The following is a 21422-nucleotide window of genomic DNA, read 5'->3' as shown; positions in this document are numbered from 1 at the left end:
GCTGCTACTGGGGTGGGTGGGGTCCCCCCCAGTGTGGGAATCCCTGGGAGGGGGGAGCTGGCCCAGGGTGGGATTCCAGGCCGGAAGGGCCAGGGGGTGATGCTGGGGGCAGGCGCTGAGTGGTCAGGAAGGGGCTGGGCGGCCCCCCAGAGTGGGGAATGTCTCCTTATTAGACCATCAGCCCCTGTTCCTGCCCCCGCTCTGTCTGGGGTCACCCCTTCCACCTCCCCGGTGCTGCAGGGGGCTTGGCGCGGAGGCCTGGCAGCAGGAGGGGGGGGAAGGGGATGGACAGGTGTCGTGGGGACCCTAGAACTGGAAGGGACTTTAAGAGGCGTCCAGTCCAGTCCCCGGCAGGGCCAAGCACCGTCTAGGCCATCCCTGACCAGCGTCTGTCCAACCTGCTCTGAAATATCCCCAGGGATGGAGATTCCACAACCTCCCCAGGCAACTCATTCCAGTGTTTCACCTCCCGGACAGAAAATTTTTCCTGATGTCCAACCTCAACCTCCCTGGCTGCAGTTTCAGGCCCTTGCTTCCTGTCCTGTCCTCGGAGGTTAAGAAAAGTTATTTTTCTCCCTCCTCCTTGTGACGCCTTTTCCGGGGCTTGAAAACCGCTCGCCCGTCCCCTCTGTCGCCTCCTCTCCAAACTAAACAAGCCCAGTTCTCGCATTCTCCCCTCCTAGCTCACGTTCTCTAGACTTTGAATCCTTCGTATTGCTCTTCGCTGGCCCCTCTCCAATTTCTTCCCGTCTTTCCTGAAACGTGGGGCCCACAACTGGACACGCTCCTCCGACTGAGGCCTAATCAGCGCGGAGCAGAGCGGAAGAACGACTCCTCGGGTCTTGCTCCCCACACTCCTGTTCATGCCGCCCAGAATCAGGTTGGCTTTTTTTCCCAACAGCGTCACACAGTTGATTCATATTTAGCGTGTGGTCCACACTGACCCCTAGATCCGTTTCTTTCTCCTTCCTAGACAGTCGCTTCCCATTCTGGCTGTGTCTAGATTGGCATGATTTTCCGGTTCCGAAAAGTTTTCCGTTAAAAGTATTTTCGGAAAAGAGCGTCTAGATTGGCACGGACGCTTTTCCGCAAAAGCACATTTTCGCCATCGGGGCTTTTTTGCAGAAAACAAATCTCAGCTCTCTACACTGGCCGGGACTTTTGCCTGAACAAGAGCAGCATAGTATTTCCGCAAGAAGCCCTGATTTCTTACAGTAGGAAAGTGCTTTTGCGGAAATTCAAGCGGCCAGTGCAGACAGCTGGCAAGTTTGTCCGGAAAAGTGGGTGATTTTCCAGAAAAAGGGGCCAGTGTAGACACAGCCTCTGTGTGTGTGACATGGATTGTTCCTTCCGCAGTGGAGCACTTTGCATGTGGCCTTCCACTTTGTCCTCGTTACCTGACACCATTGCTCCAGCTTGTCCAGATCAGGTTGAGTTATGACCCTGCCCTGCAACCCCTCCCAGCTTGGGATCAGCCGCAAACTTCATAAGCCTCCTCTCTGTGCCAAATTCAAAATGATTGATGAAGATAGTGGACAGAACCGGTCCCCAAACAGACCCTGTGGACTCCCCCTTACTCTGCATTGCTGTGAGCCATTGATAACCTCAGAACCGTTAATCCAGCCGGTGACGCACCCCCCTTCTGGTAACCCCACCTAGGTTGCATTTCCCCAGTTGTGTTTTCCCTGGCTGTCGGGGTGGAGACGGGCACCCACCCCCCTGCACGCTGCTCCCCGTTCAGAGCTCCGGGGAAGGTGGCCCAGGACCTGGAGAGAGAGGTCCGGGACATGCTGGCGCTAGGGGTGATCCATCCACCCTCCAGACTCTGGGCCTCTCCCGGGGTGCTGGGCCCTGAGGACGGGTCGAGCCGGTTCTGCGTGGAAGCTCAGCGCCATCACTGTACCTCATGCGTCCTCCCTGCCTAGGCTGGACGAGCTCCTGGACAAGCTGGGGGGAGCCAGCTACCTCACCACCCTGGACAGCTGTGGGGGGCTGTCTGCTCTGGAACCCGGGGTCCCCCGTGCTGGGAGGTGCGATTCCCACTGACTCCCCCACGTGGGGATTGGCCCAGACACGCAGTCCCGGCCTGGGCAGGTAACAAGGCTCTTCCGGGGGGAGAGACAAAGGGAGGGAGGTGGCTGGGGGCAGGGCCTGGGAGTTGGGCAGGTTGGCTGGGCAAACATGAAGAGAACAGACTAAGCCGAGTGCTGGGGCTTCAGGGGCCTGGGTACCCTGCCCCAAGGGGCCTGGGGCTTTAGGGGCCTGGGTACCCTGCCCCAAGGGGCCTGGGGCTTTAGGGGCCTGGGTACCCCTGCCCCAAGGGGTCTGGGGCTTCAGGGGCCTGGGTACCCCGCCCCAAGGGGCCTGGGGCTTCAGGGGCCTGGGTACCCTGCCCCAAGGGGCCTGGGGCTTCAGGGGCCTGGGTACCCCTGCCCCAAGGGGCCTGGGGCTTCAGGGGCCTGGGTACCCCTGCCCCAAGGGGTCTGGGGCTTCAGGGGCCTGGGTACCCCGCCCCAAGGGGTCTGGGGCTTCAGGGGCCTGGGTACCCCGCCCCAAGGGGCCTGGGGCTTCAGGGGCCTGGGTACCCCTGCCCCAAGGGGCCTGGGGCTTCAGGGGCCTGGATACCCCTGCCCCAAGGGGTCTGGGGCTTCAGGGGCCTGGATACCCCTGCCCCAAGGGGTCTGGGGCTTCAGGGGCCTGGGTACCCTGCCCCAAGGGGCCTGGGGCTTCAGGGGCCTGGGTACCCTGCCCCAAGGGGCCTGGGGCTTCAGGGGCCTGGGTACCCTGCCCCAAGGGGCCTGGGGCTTCAGGGGCCTGGATACCCCTGCCCCAAGGGGTCTGGGGCTTCAGGGGCCTGGGTACCCTGCCCCAAGGGGCCTGGGGCTTCAGGGGCCTGGATACCCCTGCCCCAAGGGGTCTGGGCCTTCAGGGGCCTGGGTACCCTGCCCCAAGGGGCCTGGGGCTTCAGGGGCCTGGATACCCCTGCCCCAAGGGGTCTGGGGCTTCAGGGGCCTGGGTACCCCTGCCCCAAGGGGTCTGGGGCTTCAGGGGCCTGGGTACCCTGCCCCAAGGGGTCTGGGGCTTCAGGGGCCTGGGTACCCCTGCCCCAAGGGGCCTGGGGCTTCAGGGGCCTGGGTACCCCTGCCCCAAGGGGCCTGGGGCTTCAGGGGCCTGGGTACCCCTGCCCCAAGGGGTCTGGGCCTTCAGGGGCCTGGGTACCCTGCCCCAAGGGGCCTGGGCCTTCAGGGGCCTGGGTACCCCGCCCCAAGGGGTCTGGGGCTTCAGGGGCCTGGGTACCCCTGCCCCAAGGGGTCTGGGGCTTCAGGGGCCTGGGTACCCTGCCCCAAGGGGTCTGGGGCTTCAGGGGCCTGGGTACCCCTGCCCCAAGGGGCCTGGGGCTTCAGGGGCCTGGGTACCCCTGCCCCAAGGGGCCTGGGGCTTCAGGGGCCTGGGTACCCCGCCCCAAGGGGCCTGGGGCTTCAGGGGCCTGGGTACCCCGCCCCAAGGGGCCTGGGGCTTCAGGGGCCTGGGTACCCCGCCCCAAGAGGTCTGGGGCTTCAGGGGCCTGGGTACCCCGCCCCAAGGGGCCTGGGGCTTCAGGGGCCTGGGTACCCCGCCCCAAGGGGCCTGGGGCTTCAGGGGCCTGGGTACCCCGCCCCAAGGGGCCTGGGGCTTCAGGGGCCTGGGTACCCCTGCCCCAAGGGGCCTGGGGCTTCAGGGGCCTGGGTACCCCTGCCCCAAGGGGCCTGGGGCTTCAGGGGCCTGGGTACCCCTGCCCCAAGGGGCCTGGGGCTTCAGGGGCCTGGGTACCCCTGCCCCAAGGGGCCTGGGGCTTCAGGGGCCTGGGTACCCCTGCCCCAAGGGGCCTGGGGCTTCAGGGGCCTGGGTACCCCTGCCCCAAGGGGCCTGGGGCTTCAGGGGCCTGGGTACCCCTGCCCCAAGGGGCCTGGGGCTTCAGGGGCCTGGGTACCCCTGCCCCAAGGGGCCTGGGGCTTCAGGGGCCTGGGTACCCTGCCCCAAGGGGCCTGGGGCTTCAGGGGCCTGGGTACCCCTGCCCCAAGGGGCCTGGGGCTTCAGGGGCCTGGGGCTTCAGGGGCCTGGGTACCCCTGCCCCAAGGGGCCTGGGGCTTCAGGGGCCTGGGGCTTCAGGGGCCTGGGTACCCCTGCCCCAAGGGGCCTGGGGCTTCAGGGGCCTGGGTACCCCTGCCCCAAGGGGCCTGGGGCTTCAGGGGCCTGGGTACCCTGCCCCAAGGGGCCTGGGGCTTCAGGGGCCTGGGTACCCTGCCCCAAGGGGCCTGGGGCTTCAGGGGCCTGGGTACCCTTCCCCAAGGGGCCTGGGGCTTCAGGGGCCTGGGTACCCTGCCCCAAGGGGCCTGGGGCTTCAGGGGCCTGGGTACCCTGCCCCAAGGGGTCTGGGGCTGCCTGCCCCTTACGCCGCTGTCCACATTGAACCCGGGCCGTGCTGTATCTCTGAGAAGCACTAACCCCCCCCGTTCTATTGGCTGCAGATGGGGGTGTAGGTCTGGGGGGTCCCGGCCGCGCCGTCACAACCTCCCCAAGGGCTACTGGCAGGTGCCGCTGGCCCCCGAGGCCAGGCTGAATTCGGTGTTCGTCACCCCGCTGGGGCGCCGAGAGTGCCTGCTCCTGCCTTTCGGCCTCCAGGGGGCGCCGGCCGCCTTCCAGCACCTGGTGGTCCAGCCGCTGCGGGGGATGGAGAGCTTCGCCCTGGCGCACAGCAAGGATTTTGGCGTCTGCAGCCAGACCTGGGAGCACCGAGTGTCCCTGGCTATCCGGGGGCTGGACCGGCTGCAGGCTGGAAGTGGAGGGTGGGGATGGCGGAGGGGTCTCACCTGGGCCGTAAGGTGGAAGCCGGAGCTGGCCGGTCCCAGCCGGAGCAGCGGGCCCAGGCCTGCATGGGGAAGGTGGGTGCACCCGGAGGTTTGTGCCCCATGTTAGCTCCATCGCCGCCCTGCTCATGGAGCCGTGTGAGAAGGGGAGGCCGGGCAGGGTGGGCTGGCCTGAGCCAGGCCAGAGGGCTCTCTGCACTGAGGGAGGCCCTGGCCAGAGCCCTGGTGTGGGGCAACCCAAACCGAGCCAAGTCCTTCGCGGTGCCAGTGTCGAGCTGCTGAGGTGGAGCCGGCTTCCTCCGGACTACATCCTGGGGGGGGGGCATGGAAAGGGGGGCACTGTCCTGGAATGGGGGGGTCTGAACTTCCCCAGGCCGCTGGCTACGTGACCTGGCTCAGTCTGGTCTCACGGGGGAGGGGGGCGGGGGAGATGTGACGATGGGGATGGGATGTTCTCCCTTCACTTTATGTTGCTGCTGAGTTCTGTCCTGTACTAACCCCATGGGTGTGCCTCAGTTTCCCTGGGCACTGCCCCAATAGCCAGGTGGTGGGAATTTCGATGCAGCAGTCCCCCCCCCCCCCCCCACATACACAGTGGCTGACACTGAACCTGGGAAGGGGGTGTAACCAGGTGACACCTTTTCCAGGGGTGCTGGACAGGGGCCTGTGATGGACCAGGCCGGGTCTGGGCACAGCTGAGGGCGTCCGCTCAGGGCGAATTGCTCAAATTCGGGGCTCCTTACAGCCCCCAGACTGGAGACCTTCCCAAACAGGCCACAAACCAGTCCCACCGAGTGCTCCAGCTGCCTGCCTGAAGCCTCCCGAGCAAAACCCCTCCGACACCCCAGCAATATCCGTGCCCCAGATGGCCCCGGGCCTATACACAGGTGGGGGGTCCTAGCACCCAATCCCACCTACCCCAAACGAGTTCTGTCCGGTTCCAAGAAACCAGCCACAGATCCCTGGTCAATTTACCCTCTGGACCTTACCCACAAGATCACGCTGAGCCAATCCTCTAGCATCTAACATCTAAAGGTTTATTATTACAAGAAAGAAAAGCCTGAGAGTGAGGTTGTTAAAGGATAGTACGTTACATGCACCGAATCTGCCAGTTCTCGGTGCAGGCTCTAGCAGAGATGTCACAGCTGCTGGCTTACAAGTCCTTGGTGCACATCCTGTGTCAGGATGGGTTCACAGTTCTTCCCCGCTCATCCCTGCACTGCTGCATCTGGGATGAAGAGCTGAGCTGAGCATCAAGATGGAGACGGCCACAAGGCCTCTTTATTTCCTCCCCTGCTTCTTCCAAGCTGCAGATGGTCACATGGCCAGTGGCCAGGTGTGTCTTTGGCCTTCAGAGCTCCATTGTTCCCGGGAGCTTTGCTCAGTAGCACATCCAAGGGCTGGGCATTCCTTGTCTGTTGTTCGGCCACAAACGGAGAAGTTTCCAGTATTGACACAGAACCCGTATTCATAATTCCACACCCAGCTACCATACAAGGCTATGGATAGCATATCCAGAACCAGTAGAAGGAAAGCTTTCGTTCGACACCTTACATGGCCCCCTTTGTATCAATTTTTGGGGCAACTCCCCCCCCGATGGGTGTAGCAGTGATCTGGCTGCTCCCTTAAACTCCGGTAACATGACACTGGCTCAGTCCGGTCTCGGGGCGGAATGGGGACACGATGAAGCGGGGGATGGGACACTCTCCATTCACTGTATGTTGCCGGTGAGTTCTGTCCTGTACTAACCCTATGTGTGCGTGCCTCAGTTTCCCTGGGCACTGCACCAATAGCGAGGTGTTGGTGGGAATTTTGATGCAGCAGCCTCCCCCCCCCCCCATACACAGCGGCTGACGCTGAACCCGAGAAGGGGGTGTAACCAGGTGACACCTTTTTCCGGGGGAGCCGGACAGGGGCCGGAGGCGGGGCTGGCTGCAGGGGGAACTGGGCTGTGGGGTGTGAGTGGATCTTGCTGGCTAGGGGGGCAAGACCCTGGCTCTGGGCCCCCCTCTCCCCGAGATGGGCCGTCCTGGCCGCTCCTGGTCCCTGTGCCGACGCTGTGCTACGCTGTGTCCTGGGGAACCAAGAACCCTTCGGTTCTCCCTGCCGGCTGGGAGTCACCCTGGTGGCTGGGGGGCAGGGCCCGGGGCCCCCCACCCCTGGGTGAAAAGGAGCCCCCCTCAGTCCCCTCTCCCTGCTCCTGAGGCAACGTGCGTGCAAAGCCGCAGAGCTTCCTCTTTCTGGCCGTATAAAACCCTCGCCAGTGCTGCCTGCAGGCGCAAGCACCCTCGGGCTGCAGCACCGCGCTAGCCACGCCTGGCCACACGGGTGAGTGCTCGCCCCTTCCCCGTGCCGGGGGCCTGCCGTGGGGCCGGGGGCCGCATGCCAGTGTCCTCCTGGCCGTGCTCTGCGGGCCGGCGGGGCCTGAGGGGCGCTGGGGGCCGGGCTAGGCTAGTGGCCAGCCGGAGGGGCTGGGGGGACGGTCCGGTGGTTCGCGGCTCCCCTCTGTACATTGCGGCGCCCCCGGAGCTCAGGGGAAGGGAATTTGGGGGGCACCCGGGGAGCTGGGGGAGCCCAGGGCTGGGTCTAAACTGCAGCGAGGGAGGTTCAGGCTGGACGTGAGGAAAGGGCGGGGGCGGGGGCGGGGGCGCTTGGACAGGGGCCAGCGGAGGCGACGGAAACGAGTCGGGGGCTGGAGCGCGTGGCCGACGAGGGGAGGCCGGGGGATCGGGGCCTGTCCCGTCTGCAGGGGAGAAGAGCGAGGGGGGATTTGGGAGCAGCCTGCAGCTCCCTGCGGGGGGGTCCAGAGAGGCTGGAGAGAGGCTGTTCGGGGGGGGGGGGGGGACGGATCGAGGAGCAATGGGTTCACCTTGCAGTGGGGGGGGGTCTAGGTTGGAGATTAGGAAAAGCGATTTCCCGGGGGGGGGAGCGCTGGGCTGGGTTCCCGAGGGGGGGGAGCGCTGGGCTGGGTTCCCGAGGGGGGGGGAGCGCTGGGCTGGGTTCCCGGGGGGGGGGGGAGCGCTGGGCTGGGTTCCCGCGGGGGGGGAAGCGCTGGGCTGGGTTCCCGGGGGGGGGGGCGCTGGGCTGGGTTCCCGAGGGGGGGAGCGCTGGGCTGGGTTCCCGGGGGGGGGGGGAGCGCTGGGCTGGGTTCCCGAGGGGGGGGGGAGCGCTGGGCTGGGTTCCCGAGGGGGGGGGTGGAATCTCCATCCCTGGGGGTGTCTAGGTCCCGGCTTGGCCGGGCCGATGGAGTCGGGGCGGGTCCTGGACTCGGTGCCCCTGCGGGACCCGCCCGCTGCTCCGCTGCATTCGCTGACGGGAGGGTCCATCCGCCCGGGGAGACGCTGCCCCTCGGGGGGGGGGGGGGGGGACCTGCCGCCTGCTGCCCCCGGGGCTCGCTCCGGGCGGCTGCCCACAAAGCGCCAGTTCGCCACGCGGGGCTCCCGGGCCGGGCCGGGCTGCCTGCGGCGGGGGCTGCGCTCGGGGAGCGGGAGCCGAGATTGACTGTGGCCGGCTCGGGGCGGGCTCCGGGCGCTTTGCGGTGCGGCCGGGCCGTGTCCTTCCGGGCTGAAATGATGCTCTGTTCCCGGTCCCGCACCCGGCCCCTCCCGCACCCTCCCCTCTCCCGCACCCGGCCCCTCCCGCACCCTCCCCTCTCCCGCGCCTGGCCCCTCCCGCACCCTCCCCTCTCCCGCGCCTGGCCCCTCCCGCACCCTCTCCTCTCCCGCGCCTGGCCCCTCCCGCACCCTCTCCTCTCCCGCGCCTGGCCCCTCCCGCACCCTCTCCTCTCCCGCGCCTGGCCCCTCCCGCACCCTCTCCTCTCCCGCGCCTGGCCCCTCCCGCACCCTCCCCTCTCCCGCGCCTGGCCCCTCCCGCACCCTCTCCTCTCCCGCGCCTGGCCCCTCCCGCACCCTCTCCTCTCCCGCGCCTGGCCCCTCCCGCACCCTCCCCTCTCCCGCGCCTGGCCCCTCCCGCACCCTCCCCTCTCCCGCGCCTGGCCCCTCCCCCCTCCTCTCCGGCGCCCCCACCCTCTCCTCTCCCGCGCCTGGCCCCGCCCCCACCCTCTCCTCTCCCGCGCCTGGCCCCTCCCCCACCCTCTCCTCTCCCACGCCCCGGCCCCTCCCCCCTCTCCTCTCCCGTGCCCTGTCGCCTCCCTCACCCTCTCCCCTCCTCCACCCACTTCCCTGGTTCCCTCTCCCCCCAGTGCCTCCTCCCCTCCAATGGGCCCCCATTATTCTTCATGGCAGTAAGGGAAGTCTTGGCCTGCCGGTGCCCAGGGACCCGCTCCGCTGGCCTCCAGTGTGAGCACAGGGGGGGCTGCACTGGACTCGCCCCCATGCAGACCCTCCTACTCTGGCACCGTCGCGTGGGAAGGGGTCCAAGCTGACTGGAAAGCCCCCCCCAGCCCGTACCCCAGCTCGGGGAGGGGGCGGGGGAGCGGCTCCCACTGCCCTTTGCGGACCGGCTGGAGATCCCCCCCAGTTCTGGTCTCTAGCTCTGTTCCAATATTTCTAGTCGATGGGTTTTGGCAGCGGGGGGCTTGGGGTGTGTTTGACCCCTCCGGGTTGGAGCGGTGCACAGCCGGCCTGCTGGGGACCCCCCCTGAGCTGTCCACCCCCCAATGGCGTCCCCACCCCGCCTGCTCCAAGCCCCGGCAGCAAGGCTCCAGCGTTACAAAACTTCCTTCCTTCTGCAAACTGGCTAGAAACCCCGCAGCAACCGCGCGGCGGTCAGGTCGAGAGCCAAGGGGAGCGAAGTGACGTGCCGGGGGGAGACGCTGGTGCCTGACTGACCACTAGGCTTCACTGCCCTCCCGGAGCTGGGAATAGGGCCCAGGAACCCTGCAGCCCCTAGGGAGCCGGCCGCTCCCGCTCCCCGAGCTGGGGGAGAAGCCGTGAACCGGAGCGGTGCCCGATCGCTGCCCTTTGGCTCAGGGCCTGGTCCGGAGGCAGTGCAGCAGCCGGCACCCATCCGAGGGGGGCTGCAGCGCAGGGCCTAAGCAGGGCCCTGGCCCGGAAAGAGGCTTTATAACTAAGGGTTGTTTTTTCCTCTCGGCCCGGATTGCGCAGCGTTGCGGTTTTGTCATGGGCAGGAAGCCACATTGGGCAACGGGCTCCGATGTGCAGTCGCCCTGCGACCGGGTCGCTCCGGGGCAGAACACGAAGCTGCTCGGGCCAGGCCCTTAGCCCCCCGTGGACTGGAGACCTCAGTCCTCCCACCCACGGGTGCTTGCAGGCAGCCGGCCCAGTGCGAATGCTGGCGGCTGCAAGGGGGCAGGCACAGGATGGGCTGTGGGGTTCAAGTCCCATCCCCAAACCAGGAATGTTCTCCAGAGCAGGATTTTGGGGGGTAGGGATGGGGATGAGCCCTCAGACTTCACAGCCACTCAGCCAAGGTCTGGGGTGCCCGCCAATGTTCCCACTAATGTTTTCCATCCATGTGCGGGATCATTTTTGTTCTGTGCGCCAAGGCATGTGCAGGTGTGCACCACCAAGAGACTCTGGTGGTGCAGGGGGTGGGCACTCTGCCAATTGGCTGGGTGGCATTTGAATCTCTCCTGGAGGGGCGGCATGCCGAGGGGGAAACATTGCTCTTCCCTAGCATGGATGAAGCCACAGCCCATCTGGCAGAGTATCCCGCCTGCAGCAGGGCCTCAAAGAGCCAGGGAGCGGTTCTCCCCCCACACCCAGCGCCGGTCAGTTCGTATAGATCCTAGTCCCGTGTCCCTCCCAGCAGGACGCCAAGTGGTCCCGTGGGTACAAACGTCCTTGCTGTAAAGTCCCGCTAAACTCCTCACTGGAGAGAGATCATGTGGCGGTGAGTTCCGCAGGTCAGTCGGGAGCTGTGTCTGAACGCACCCCTGCGGTTCTGGTGCAATCTGACTAGAGTGCGTCTTGTGTTGCTTGTTTGTAGGACTCCGAGGCTGGTGGAGAATGAACGCCTACGACGACTCAGATGACTATGACTATAAGAATTTGAACTTCACCGCGCCCATAGACTTCGGCACGCCGTCGCCGCAGCCTGTCAAGGTGTCCCCCATCCTGTGGGTGTCGCTGGTGCTCTACATCCTCGTCTTCCTGCTGGGCGTGCCGGGGAACGCGGCGGTCATCTGGGTGACGGGCTGCAAGATGAAGCGCACGGTGAACACGGTCTGGTTTCTCAACCTGGCGGTGGCGGACCTGCTGTGCTGCCTGGCGCTGCCCTTCCTGGCCGTGCCCGCCATCCGCGGCCACCGCTGGAATCTGGGCGCCTTCGCCTGCAAGCTGCTCCCCTCCCTCACCATCCTCAACATGTTCGCCAGCGTGCTGCTCCTGACGGCCATCAGCGTGGACCGCTGCGCCCTGGTGACCCGGCCCGTGTGGTGCCAGAACCATCGCACCCCTGGGCGGGCCTGGGGCGTGTGCGGGGCGGCCTGGCTCCTGGCCCTGCTCATGACGCTCCCGACCTTCGTCTTCCGGACCGTGCGCGCCGAGCCCTTCTCCGACAAGGTGACGTGTGTCATGGACTACGCCCTCGTGGCCGGTCACGGGCCAGCCCTCGAGGTCTCCGTGGCTGCCTTCCGCTTCGCCGCCGGCTTCCTGGTCCCCTTGGTGGTGATCGCCGCCTGCTACGGCCTGGTGCTGGCCCGGCTGCACCGCAGCCGCTTCAACCGCTCCCGCAAGACCATGAAGGTGGTGCTGGTGGTGCTGGTGGGTTTCTTCGTGTGCTGGCTGCCCTACCACGTGCTGGGGCTCATCCTGGCGACCCACGGCCGCCACAGCCCGCTGTTCATAGGGGCCTCCGCGGCCGACCCCCTGATCGTGGGCCTGGCCTACGTCAACAGCTGCATCAACCCCATCATCTACGTCATCATGGGGCAGGACTTCCAGGCCCGCTTCCAGCGCTCGCTCAAGGCCATCCTGCGCAACGTGCTGAGCGAGGACTCGCTGCACTCCACGGGGGACAGCCGCACCAAGACCAGAGCCACGCTGGAGACCAAGTCCACCGCGGAGGAACTGAGCGCCGGCCTGTGAGCCGGGCCGCCCCCCGCCGCTTGCTATGGCTACTTTGGGGGGGGGGGTGGCGCGGTCGCGGGGCCCCGTCAGGCTGTGGGAGGAGCTTTGCTGCTCACGAGCCCGCTTCTAAATTGGCATATCTGCATATTCGTGGCTTCATTATCCTGATTCCCCTTCAGTGCCTCACTCGCCTCCAGGCGCCTGTCTTGATTCCCCTCCCTCCCTGCGTCCCCGGCCCCGCCCCTTCTGCCCATAGCCACACCCCTTCCTCATAGACCACGCCCCTTCATAACTCCTCCCCCGCCCAAGCCCCGCCCAATGCCAGCGTAGGTGGTTTTCAGAAGGCAACGCCTTCTCTTGCCTGCATTACCTGCCACACCTATTTCTATCTTCCCTGAGCCAACCCTGCCATGGGGTGTGAGGCATCTTCACTCACCCCAGCGGCTCCCACATGCCACCCTGTTTCCCCCCAGCGGGGCCCCCCAGCCCGGCCTTATCTCCTGCCACCATTCCAGCTTATCTTCAGCTGTCCAGCTGCCTGCCGGCTTGTTTGTGCCGCCGGAGGCCGACTGCAGTGATCCCACGGCTTCATCCCGCCACGGCTCCTAGAGAGCGGCCATCCCTGGTCGGCGCGTGGCTCCTGCTCCGTCACCGGCCTCTGGGACTGGCCGGGCAGAGGTGGGAAACTGAGGCAGCGCAAGTCCTGCCCTGACCCTTGAACCCCCAGGGGAGGGTCCTGTTGGGTGCCTCCAGCGCCATGTGACGGCTCAGCGATTGGCAGCCCAATTCTCAGCCCCCTATCGTGCGGCTGCCCCTCGTTAGCCGCACGCTGTTCTCTGGGGTTCACGCCCTCCAGGGCAGCCACCCGGACCCAATGGCGAGGGCGCGGGGTGTGATCCGGGGAGTTCGCCTGCCCTTTTCCCTGCCGCGCCCGGTGACCCACGCACAATCCCCCGTCGCATGCGCACGCTACGGCCTCGCTCAGGGGTGGGCAATGATTTTTGCAGGGGGGGGTCACATCATAGATTTTGATACATGGTCGCGGACTGGCTCTGCCCCCAGAAGGGGTGGGGCCTCGGACAGAAAAGATGCCACGCATCCCTAGTGGGATGCTCCCCTGTCCCGGGTCTGGATCGGCCGGGGGCAGGGCTGGCCGGATCAAATGGCTGGGTGGGCTGGATTCGGCCCACGGGCTGTACCTTGCCCACCCTTGGCCTAGTTCCTGGAGCTCCAAGTATAACCCTCTTAATTTCCCTTCCTCCGTTCCTGGGGTGCAGATGTAACCTGTCAGTTTAGGCAGCTAGCCCAGTCTCCTCCGGCAAGGAGTTCCACAGGTTGGCTGTGCGCTGCGTGAAGCAAAATGTCCTTTGGTTTGTTTTAAACCTGTCCTGCTGAGGCAGTCATGAGACTGACATGTGACTCGCCCCACCCCCCGAATAACCTGGATTCCCCTCCCCAATCTCTCCACGCCATCTGGATTGAGTTAGGCCTGTCCCAATGAAACAGCCGGCAGACAGGGACAATTCCCGAGCCGGGCAGACCAACCCGAGCGCAGCGGGGACCCGAGAGGCAAACCGATGACAGCTCTTGTTTCTGGCCGGCCGAGCGCCGTCAAAGCCCGTTTTCTGTCCCCAGCTGGGGCGCTGTTCCCTTCTCTGCTGCGGGCTGCTCTTTCCGTCTGGCTGCAAGCCAAGGCCGTCGGGGCCTTACAATACAGAGGTGGGAAAAGGTCTCCCCCTTTCTCCCTCGCCTCTGGGCCGAGGGCCCCCTGCAAGCCTCGTGGCTTGGACTCCCCTGCCCGCCTCACGGACGTGGGCACCGACTGAGGAGCAGAAAAGTCACCTCGCGTTCCTCTCACACGCCAGCGCCGGAGGGGGCTGGGCTAGTACATTTGGGGAGGGGAGATCCCAAGACTTGGTCCCCCCCCATTGGCGAGGCCTCTCCATCACCTGTGGGTACCGCCAGGTTGGCCCTAAATGGTTACCTCTGGAGCTGTCCACAAAGCGGGGATGTGCAGGGGCGGCACGCGTGTTCTCGCACGGCGGTGGTCGGTGCGTGGTGCCGCTCCCGGGCGCCCCCCGTGTCCCACGAATAAACGTGCCTCTGTCGCTGCGTTTGCCCCGGTGTCCGGAGGTTGGCTCACGAACGGAAACGCGGGCGCCCCGTTGGCCGGCTGTGGGGCGCAGCCTGGGACAGGGGTGTGCCGAGGGTGGGGCCCGCCACCGCCTGTTCTTTTCCCAGCACCTGACACGCAGCCTGGTGGTTCCTGGAGGCTGTAGCCTCATGACTCTGAGCCCAGGGTTGGCTGGCTCGGCCGCCCGGTGTAGAGCATCTGTGTATTGCGTGCCAACCTCCAGGCCCCGAGCCTAGCCCGGCCCCCTTGCTGCCCCAAAGACCAGCCCCTGCTCACACCCCAGACAAGTTCAGAGCCCAGTGGAGGGGCAGGTTTGGCTACACTCTAAGGTGCGTCTAGACTGGCATGATTTTGCGCAAAAGTGGCCGCTTTTGTGCAAAATCTTGCCGCCTGTCTACACTAGCCGCGAGTATTTGCGCAAGAGCACTGACTTTGTACAAAATCAGTGGTTCTTGTGCAAATACTCCGACGCTCCCGCTCAGGGCTAAGCCCTCTTGCGCATGTATTCTTGCTCAAGAGGCCAGTGTAGACAGCCACGTTACTTTCTTGCGCAAGAAAGCCCGATGGCTAAAATGGCCACCAGAGCTTTCTTGCGCAAGACAGCGTCTACACTGGCACGGATGCTCTTGCGCACAAGCGAATCTTTTGCGCAAAGGCACATGCCGGTCTAGACGCTCTCTTGCGCAAATACTTTTAACGGAAAAAGTTTTCCGTTAAAAATATTTGTGCAAAATCATGCCAGTCTGTCTAGACACAGCCTAAGGGGTTGTCTACGCTACAGAATTCATTCGAAATAACCGCCGTTATTTCGAATGAACTGTAATAGCGCCTACACCTACAAACCGCTATTTTGAAATAAATTCGAAATAGTGGCGCCCTTATTTCGAATGAGGAAAACCTCATTCTACGAGGAGTCACACCTAATTCGAATGAGCTAATTTGAAATAAGCGCCGTGTAGACACTTCATTCGAAATAGGCGGGCACCAGCCCTTCCCAGGGAGCCCTGGTGGCCACTTTGGGCACAACCAGGAAAACTTACTCTCCTCTCCCCCAGCCCCGGAGCCGTTAAAGGGGTAGACCCCGGCCACAGGGCCTGTGCCAGCTCCAAGCCTGCCAGCCCAGAGCCAGCAGTGGCCACCGGGGCCCCCGACCCAGTGGCCCCAAAACATAAGCCAGCGAGCCACTGGCAGCCAGCCCTCCACCGCTCCCCAGGAGCAGTCTGCCAGGGGCTGGAGAAGGCGGGCGCCTTCCTGGTCCAGGGTGGAGATCACGGACCTTATTCAGGTTTGGGGGGGATGCCCCCAACGTCCATGATCTCCGCACTAGACGGAGGAACGTGGCCGTCTAGGGCAGGGTAGCTGCCAGCCTGGCCACCGAAGGCCACATGCCAACCCAGGAGCAGGTTCGCATGAAAGTCAGGTTGGTCCAGTGAGACCCCCAACCCTGAGCTTCCCCTCCCCCATCTTCCCCCTTCCAGCTCCCTCCTCCCAGGTTTCCCCCTCCCCTCTCCCACCCTCTTTTTTCCCCCCTCCCACCTCCTTTTCCCAGTCTCCCCCCCAGACTCATCCCCCCCCCAGTTTTGTTCAATAAACCCAGTTTCTATTTTTGAACACACGTGTGTTTTATTTGACATCAGGAAGGGGGGCTAGGGAGGGGTAAGTGGAAGGACGTGAGGGAGGAATGGGGCACGAGCCCCCAGTGGGGAGGACCAGGGAGGCTCTGAGGGCTCCTCGGGGTGGACGCTCTCCCACAGGGCCTCCTGGATCCTGACAGCCCCCCCGGATGGCAGCCTGCAGCTATGCAGCCGGGCTGATGGCAGTGACCCCACGAGACGCACCGGCGTGCCCAGGGGCAGCTCTGGCTCCATGTGGCTGAGTGCTGTGGTGTCCCGAGTGCGGGCGCTCAGGGCTCTCCAAGCCAGGACTGCTCTGCTGTCCCCCAACGAGGCAGACAAGCAAGCGGGGAACCCTATGACCTGTCTATCCGGGTGGGGGTCGGGTCCCTTTAAGCACAGAGCTCAGTTAGCCTCCGGCAGCAGCCCCACACGCTAAGTCCTAACCTGATGCCCTGCCCGCACTGGCTCCGGCCAGACTTAACTCCGGTTCAGGGTCCACTCCGCGTGGACGCGCTATTTCGAAATAGATTTTGTGTCTAGCTGCGTTATTTCGAATTCGCTTCCTTCGAATTCACTATTTGGAATGAAGTGAATTGGGAATAGCGCTGTAGTGTAGCCGTGCCCTGACGCTGGGGCCAGCCCTCGGGGTGGGGGGAGGGCAGGGCAATTCGGCAGCTGTGTCCGGGCCTCGCCCCTCCCCAAGGCAGGGGTGCAGTTCCCCTTTTGGGAGCTATTTGGAGGCCTGTCACAGGACAGCTGTGGGGAATGGTGCTGCTCTCAGCAAACCCAGCAGCTGCTGACACAGCCACCCCTGCAGCCCAGCCCAGCTCTGGGGCTGTCCCGGAGCCCGGGAGGGGTGGGGGTCAGAACTGCAGCACGGCCGGGGCGGGTGCCTGCTTTGGGGGCTGTGCCCGGGCACATGTTCTCTGCCTCTGCCCGGCTGGGCTAGAGCAAGGCTGGGGACCATTTTTGGGTCGTGGGGGGGGGGCGCTGAGCCCCCGGAAAATCAGTTGGGGGCCGCACACGAGTGGGAAGCCGGGAACCTCGGGGGCTGGATCCCCAAGCCGGGGGCCACCTGCGTCCCCCCCCCCGGGTCTTAGGTTCCCCTGCGCTGGGCCAGTGGGACGCTGCCAGATGTGACGAGTTTGCCAGGTCTCTGGTGGCCCTGGGCTCTCGTTCCCCGTGGGGCCCAGCGCACGTCGGTCACAGCTGTGCCAGGCGGCCGGCGCGCCGGTCCTCCCTGCCTGTGCGGGGGGGAGGCAGCGCCAGGCCGGAGGGTGGGCGGGGGATTCCTGGCATTTTCCGTCACCCCCCCTGCAGGCTGCACCCTGCTCCGCCCTGCGGCTTCCCCATCGCCTGCGGCTTTGTGTTCGGCTCCCGGCGGGCAGGCCCCGTTGCTCAATCCACGCCTGGCTGCTGTGACACCAAGAAACCGCCGTGTCAGCACCCGCCGGGCCCGGGGTTTCTGGGGGCGCTGCCGGGGGGAGGGGGTGTTAACCCTGCCGTTCCCCGGGCTGTTCCCCTTTCAACCCCCGCCCGGCCACGACGGCCAGCCCCCGGCGGGGTGGGGACAGCCAGCGGGGAAGGCGCCGGCTTGCGGTGCTGCTGCAGACAGCCGGCGCGGGCTGGGGTGAGTGGTTTCCATCGCGCGGGGCCCGCCAGGAGGGAGCCCGAGTCGGCTTTTCTCTCTTGGCATTGCTGGCTCATTGGGGCAGAGCCTGCCCTGCCCTCTGCGCGCAGCCCCCCCCGCGCCGTGGGGCCCCGGGCCCCACCGGACACAGCGGGGGCTGGGGGAGGGATCCGGGGGGCCGGAGGCCGGGCTGTGTCTAGCACAGTGGGCGCCAAGCTTGGTAACCACGAGGTCACTGTCTCAATGTAAGGGCAACATCAGCCCCAAATGCCCTGGCCCCACATCCTTCCTGCCCCGTTTCCGAGGCCCTGCCCCTGCCCCGCCCTTCTCCGAGGCCTTCCCCTGCTCATTCCAACCCCCTGCCTCCCCCGTCCTCCCTCCCTCGCACTAGGCTGGGTAGGGGGTTGGAGTGCAGGGGGCCACAGGCCTGGGGCAGGAGGCTGGGGGCAGGGGGCACAGGCCTGGGGCAGGAGGCTGGGGGCAGGGGGCCACAGGCCTGGGGCAGGAGGCTGGGGGCAGGGGGCACAGGCCTGGGGCAGGAGGCTGGGGGCAGCGGGCCACAGGCCTGGGGCAGGAGGCTGGGGGCAGCGGGCCACAGGCCTGGGGCAGGAGGCTGGGGGCAGGGGGCACAGGCCTGGGGCAGGAGGCTGGGGGCAGGGGGCACAGGCCTGGGGCAGGAGGCTGGGGGCAGGGGCCACAGGCCTGGGGCAGGAGGCTGGGGGCAGGGGCCACAGGCCTGGGGCAGGAGGCTGGGGGCAGGGAGCACAGGCCTGGGGCAGGAGGCTGGGGGCAGGGGGCACAGGCCTGGGGCAGGAGGCTGGGGGCAGCGGGCCACAGGCCTGGGGCAGGAGGCTGGGGGCAGGGGGCACAGGCCTGGGGCAGGAGGCTGGGGGCAGGGGGCACAGGCCTGGGGCAGGAGGCTGGGTGCGGGCGGGGTTCAAGGCAGGACAGGGGTTCAGGAAGCAGGCTCTGGCTGGGCATCGTTTAACTGAGACAGTTTAACTGTGTGTGTGTGTGTGACACAGGTTTGCCAAGCTCCCTGTGAATGGGGTACAGAAGTGGGGGGAGAAAGGACGCCCCGATATCAGCCCCCCTTCTCCCTCCCACCCCTGCCCAGCAAGCAGGAGGCTCCCGGGGGCAGCTGCAAGGCAGAGGGCAGGAGCCGGCACTTGATAGCTCCCCGGCCAAACCAGTCAGGGTCCCCTGCCAGAGGCGCCGAGATGCCGATGAACTGGGCCAGTGGATGGCTTGGAGCCTGGATTCGGGTTCACCGGCGGGGGCTGGAGCAACTCCGGCTCCACAGGGCCCCCCACAGAGCCTGGGGCAGAGCAGCCCCTGTCCGCAGCGGGGGGGCCCCCCAGCCTGGCCCCCTGCCGTTAATGGCTTAACGATATTTCCCCCGGTAACCACTGCAAGATTTTACAGGACCCCAGCACGGAACGGGACTGTGGGGGGGGCAAGCAGGGGGCCCCCGTCACGCCGAAGCGCCATTCCGGCCCGGCGGGTGCCTGCAGCCACCCCCCCCCCGCGTGGCCGGGGCCGGGCTGGGCCCCAAGGTCTCGGTGGCCGTTCCCGCGCCGGAAGGGGACCGTCACTCACACCGACTTGTGTTTGCAGGCAACGGCGCCCGGGCGGAATGAGCGTCACCGAGTGGTACGAGGATTACGGGGGGGCCTTGCTCCCCAACTTCACCGCGCCCGACTTCGGCGCCCCGCCCGCCCCGCCGAGCCCCGTCCTGTGGGCAGCGCTGGCGCTCTACGCCCTGGTCTTCCTGCTGGGCGTGCCGGGCAACGCGGCGGTCCTCTGGGTGACGGGCTGCGGGCCGCAGCGCACGGTGACCGCCGTCTGGTTCCTCCACCTGGCGGGGGCGGACCTGCTGTGCTGCCTGGCGCTGCCCTTCCTGGCCGTGCCCGCCGCCCGCGGCCACCGCTGGGATCTGGGCGCCGCCGCCTGCAAGCTGCTCCCCTCCCTCACCATCCTCAGCATGTTCGCCAGCGTGCTGCTCCTGACGGCCATCAGCGTGGACCGCTGCGCCCTGGTGACCCGGCCCGCGTGGGGCCCGCGCCACCGCACCCCCCGGCGGGCCTGGGCCGTGTGCGGGGCGGCCTGGCTGCTGGCCCTGCTCCTGACGCTCCCGACCCTCGTCTTCCGGACCGTGCGCGCCGAGCCCTTCTCCGACAAAGTGACCTGCGGCGTGGACTACGCCCGCGTGGCCGGGCTGGGCACCGAGGTCTCCGTGGCTGCCTTCCGCTTCGCCGCCGGCTTCCTGGTCCCCTTGGTGGCCATCGCCGCCTGCTACGGCCTGGTGCTGGCCCGGCTGCGGGGCAGCCGCGTGGTGCGGTGGCACAGGCCCACGGTGGTGGTGCTGGTGGTGCTGGTGAGCTTCTTCGCCTGCTGGCTGCCCTACCACGTGCTGGGGCTGATCCTGGCTGCCCGCACCCCCAGCGACGGCCTCTACCGGCTGGCGGCCGCCACCGAGCCACTGGTGGTCAGCCTGGCCTACGCCAACAGCGGCCTCCACCCCATCATCTATCTGGGGCTGGGCCGGGGCGTGGGGCGACGCCGCCTGGCCTACGTCCTCCAGGAGGAGGGGGCAGACCTCAGGGGCGAGGCCACGTCCACCAGCAGCGGGCAGGCCACCGAGACTGTGCTGTAGGGCCACGGGGACCCCCGGGTGGGGCAGGGAAGCCGGCAGCCCGGCCGCGAGGCCTTGTGGGCTGCTGAGCCTGGCTGTGGTGGGGGGGGAGCTGGTAGGAGGGAGCTCCCCAAGATCTGCGCCCAGCCCAAGACTTCCCCCCAGGGAAGGGTCAGCGCTGAATTCCTAGGGAGCCCCCGCCTCCCCACGCACCAGGGGAGCGAGCACCGCCCCCCCTTGCACGGAGCCCCCGCCCCCCCACGCACCAGGGGAGTGAGCACCGCCCCCTCCCCTTGCACGGAGCCCCCGCCCCCCCACGCACCAGGGGAGTGAGCACCGCCCCCTCCCCTTGCACGGAGGCCCCGCCCCCCCCCACGCACCAGGGGAGTGAGCACCGCCCCCTCCCCTTGCACGGACCCCCCGCCCCCCCACGCACCAGGGGAGTGAGCACTGCCCCCCCTTGCATGGAGCCCCCGCCCCCCCACGCACCAGGGGAGTGAGCACCGCCCCCTCCCTTTGCACGGAGGCCCCGCCCCCCCACGCACCAGGGGAGTGAGCACCGCCCCCTCCCCTTGCACGGAGGCCCCGCCCCCCCACGCACCAGGGGAGTGCGCACCGCCCCCTCCCTTTGCACGGAGCCCCCGCCCCCCCACGCACCAGGGGAGTGAGCACCGCCCCTCCCCTTGCACGGACCCCCCGCCCCCCCACGCACCAGGGGAGTGAGCACCGCCCCCTCCCCTTGCACGGACCCCCCGCCCCCCACGCACCAGGGGAGTGAGCACTGCCCCCCCTTGCATGGAGCCCCCGCCCCCCCACGCACCAGGGGAGTGAGCACCGCCCCCTCCCTTTGCACGGAGGCCCCGCCCCCCCACGCACCAGGGGAGTGAGCACCGCCCCCTCCCCTTGCACGGAGGCCCCGCCCCCCCCCCCACGCACCAGGGGAGTGCGCACCGCCCCCTCCCTTTGCACGGAGCCCCCGCCCCCCCACGCACCAGGGGAGTGAGCACCGCCCCCTCCCCTTGCACGGAGGCCCCGCCCCCCCACGCACCAGGGGAGTGAGCACCGCCCCCTCCCTTTGCACGGAGCCCCCGCCCCCCACGCACCAGGGGAGTGAGCACCGCCCCTCCCCTTGCACGGACCCCCCGCCCCCCACGCACCAGGGGAGTGAGCACTGCCCCCCCTTGCATGGAGCCCCCGCCCCCCCACGCACCAGGGGAGTGTAGCACCGCCCCCTCCCTTTGCACGGAGGCCCCGCCCCCCCACGCACCAGGGGAGTGAGCACCGCCCCTCCCCTTGCACGGAGCCCCCGCCCCCCCCGCACCAGGGGAGTGAGCACCGCCCCCCCTTGCACGGAGCCCCCGCCCCCCCCGCACCAGGGGAGTGAGCACCGCCCCCCCTTGCACGGACACCCCGCCCCCCCCGCACCAGGGGAGTGAGCACTGCCCCCCCTTGCATGGAGCCCCCGCCCCCCCACGCACCAGGGGAGTGTAGCACCGCCCCCTCCCTTTGCACGGAGGCCCCGCCCCCCCACGCACCAGGGGAGTGAGCACCGCCCCCTCCCTTTGCAC

At 67.2% G+C, this 21422-nt stretch overlaps 2 protein-coding genes across 5 annotated transcripts; both read left to right on the top strand.

Annotated features, from left to right (window-relative positions):
• The first annotated feature begins 6481 nt into the window (after window positions 1–6481).
• On the top strand, window positions 6482–11995 carry LOC106732070 (C5a anaphylatoxin chemotactic receptor 1-like). 3 transcript variants are annotated; one of them, XM_075915119.2, is made up of 2 exons: window positions 6482–6574; window positions 10758–11995. In XM_075915119.2, the coding sequence occupies exon 2, from the start codon at window positions 10778–10780 to the stop codon at window positions 11855–11857; it is 1080 nt and encodes a 359-aa protein (XP_075771234.2). In that variant the 5' UTR covers window positions 6482–6574; window positions 10758–10777; the 3' UTR covers window positions 11858–11995. The 3 variants fall into 3 exon arrangements, with proteins under 3 accessions (XP_075771234.2, XP_075771233.2, XP_014429443.3); XM_075915118.2 differs by lacking the exon at window positions 6482–6574 and adding an exon at window positions 7084–7175; XM_014573957.4 differs by lacking the exon at window positions 6482–6574 and adding an exon at window positions 9913–10661.
• Window positions 11996–12116: 121 nt separating this feature from the next.
• Window positions 12117–20221, top strand: LOC142823774 (C5a anaphylatoxin chemotactic receptor 2-like). 2 transcript variants are annotated; one of them, XM_075915116.2, is made up of 2 exons: window positions 12117–12517; window positions 18837–20221. In XM_075915116.2, exons 1-2 carry the CDS (start codon window positions 12291–12293, stop codon window positions 19873–19875), a joined length of 1266 nt encoding a protein of 421 aa, XP_075771231.2. In that variant the 5' UTR covers window positions 12117–12290; the 3' UTR covers window positions 19876–20221. The 2 variants fall into 2 exon arrangements, with proteins under 2 accessions (XP_075771231.2, XP_075771232.2); XM_075915117.2 differs by lacking the exon at window positions 12117–12517 and adding an exon at window positions 16582–17219.
• The last annotated feature ends 1201 nt before the right edge of the window (window positions 20222–21422 follow it).

Source organism: Pelodiscus sinensis, chromosome 18 (genome assembly GCF_052426305.1).
Source record: "Pelodiscus sinensis isolate ZL-2025 chromosome 18, ASM5242630v1, whole genome shotgun sequence".
NCBI classification, from domain to species: Eukaryota; Metazoa; Chordata; order Testudines; family Trionychidae; genus Pelodiscus; species Pelodiscus sinensis.
Note: the sequence above shows the minus strand (reverse complement) of the source record. Positions and strands in the feature narration are given on the sequence as shown.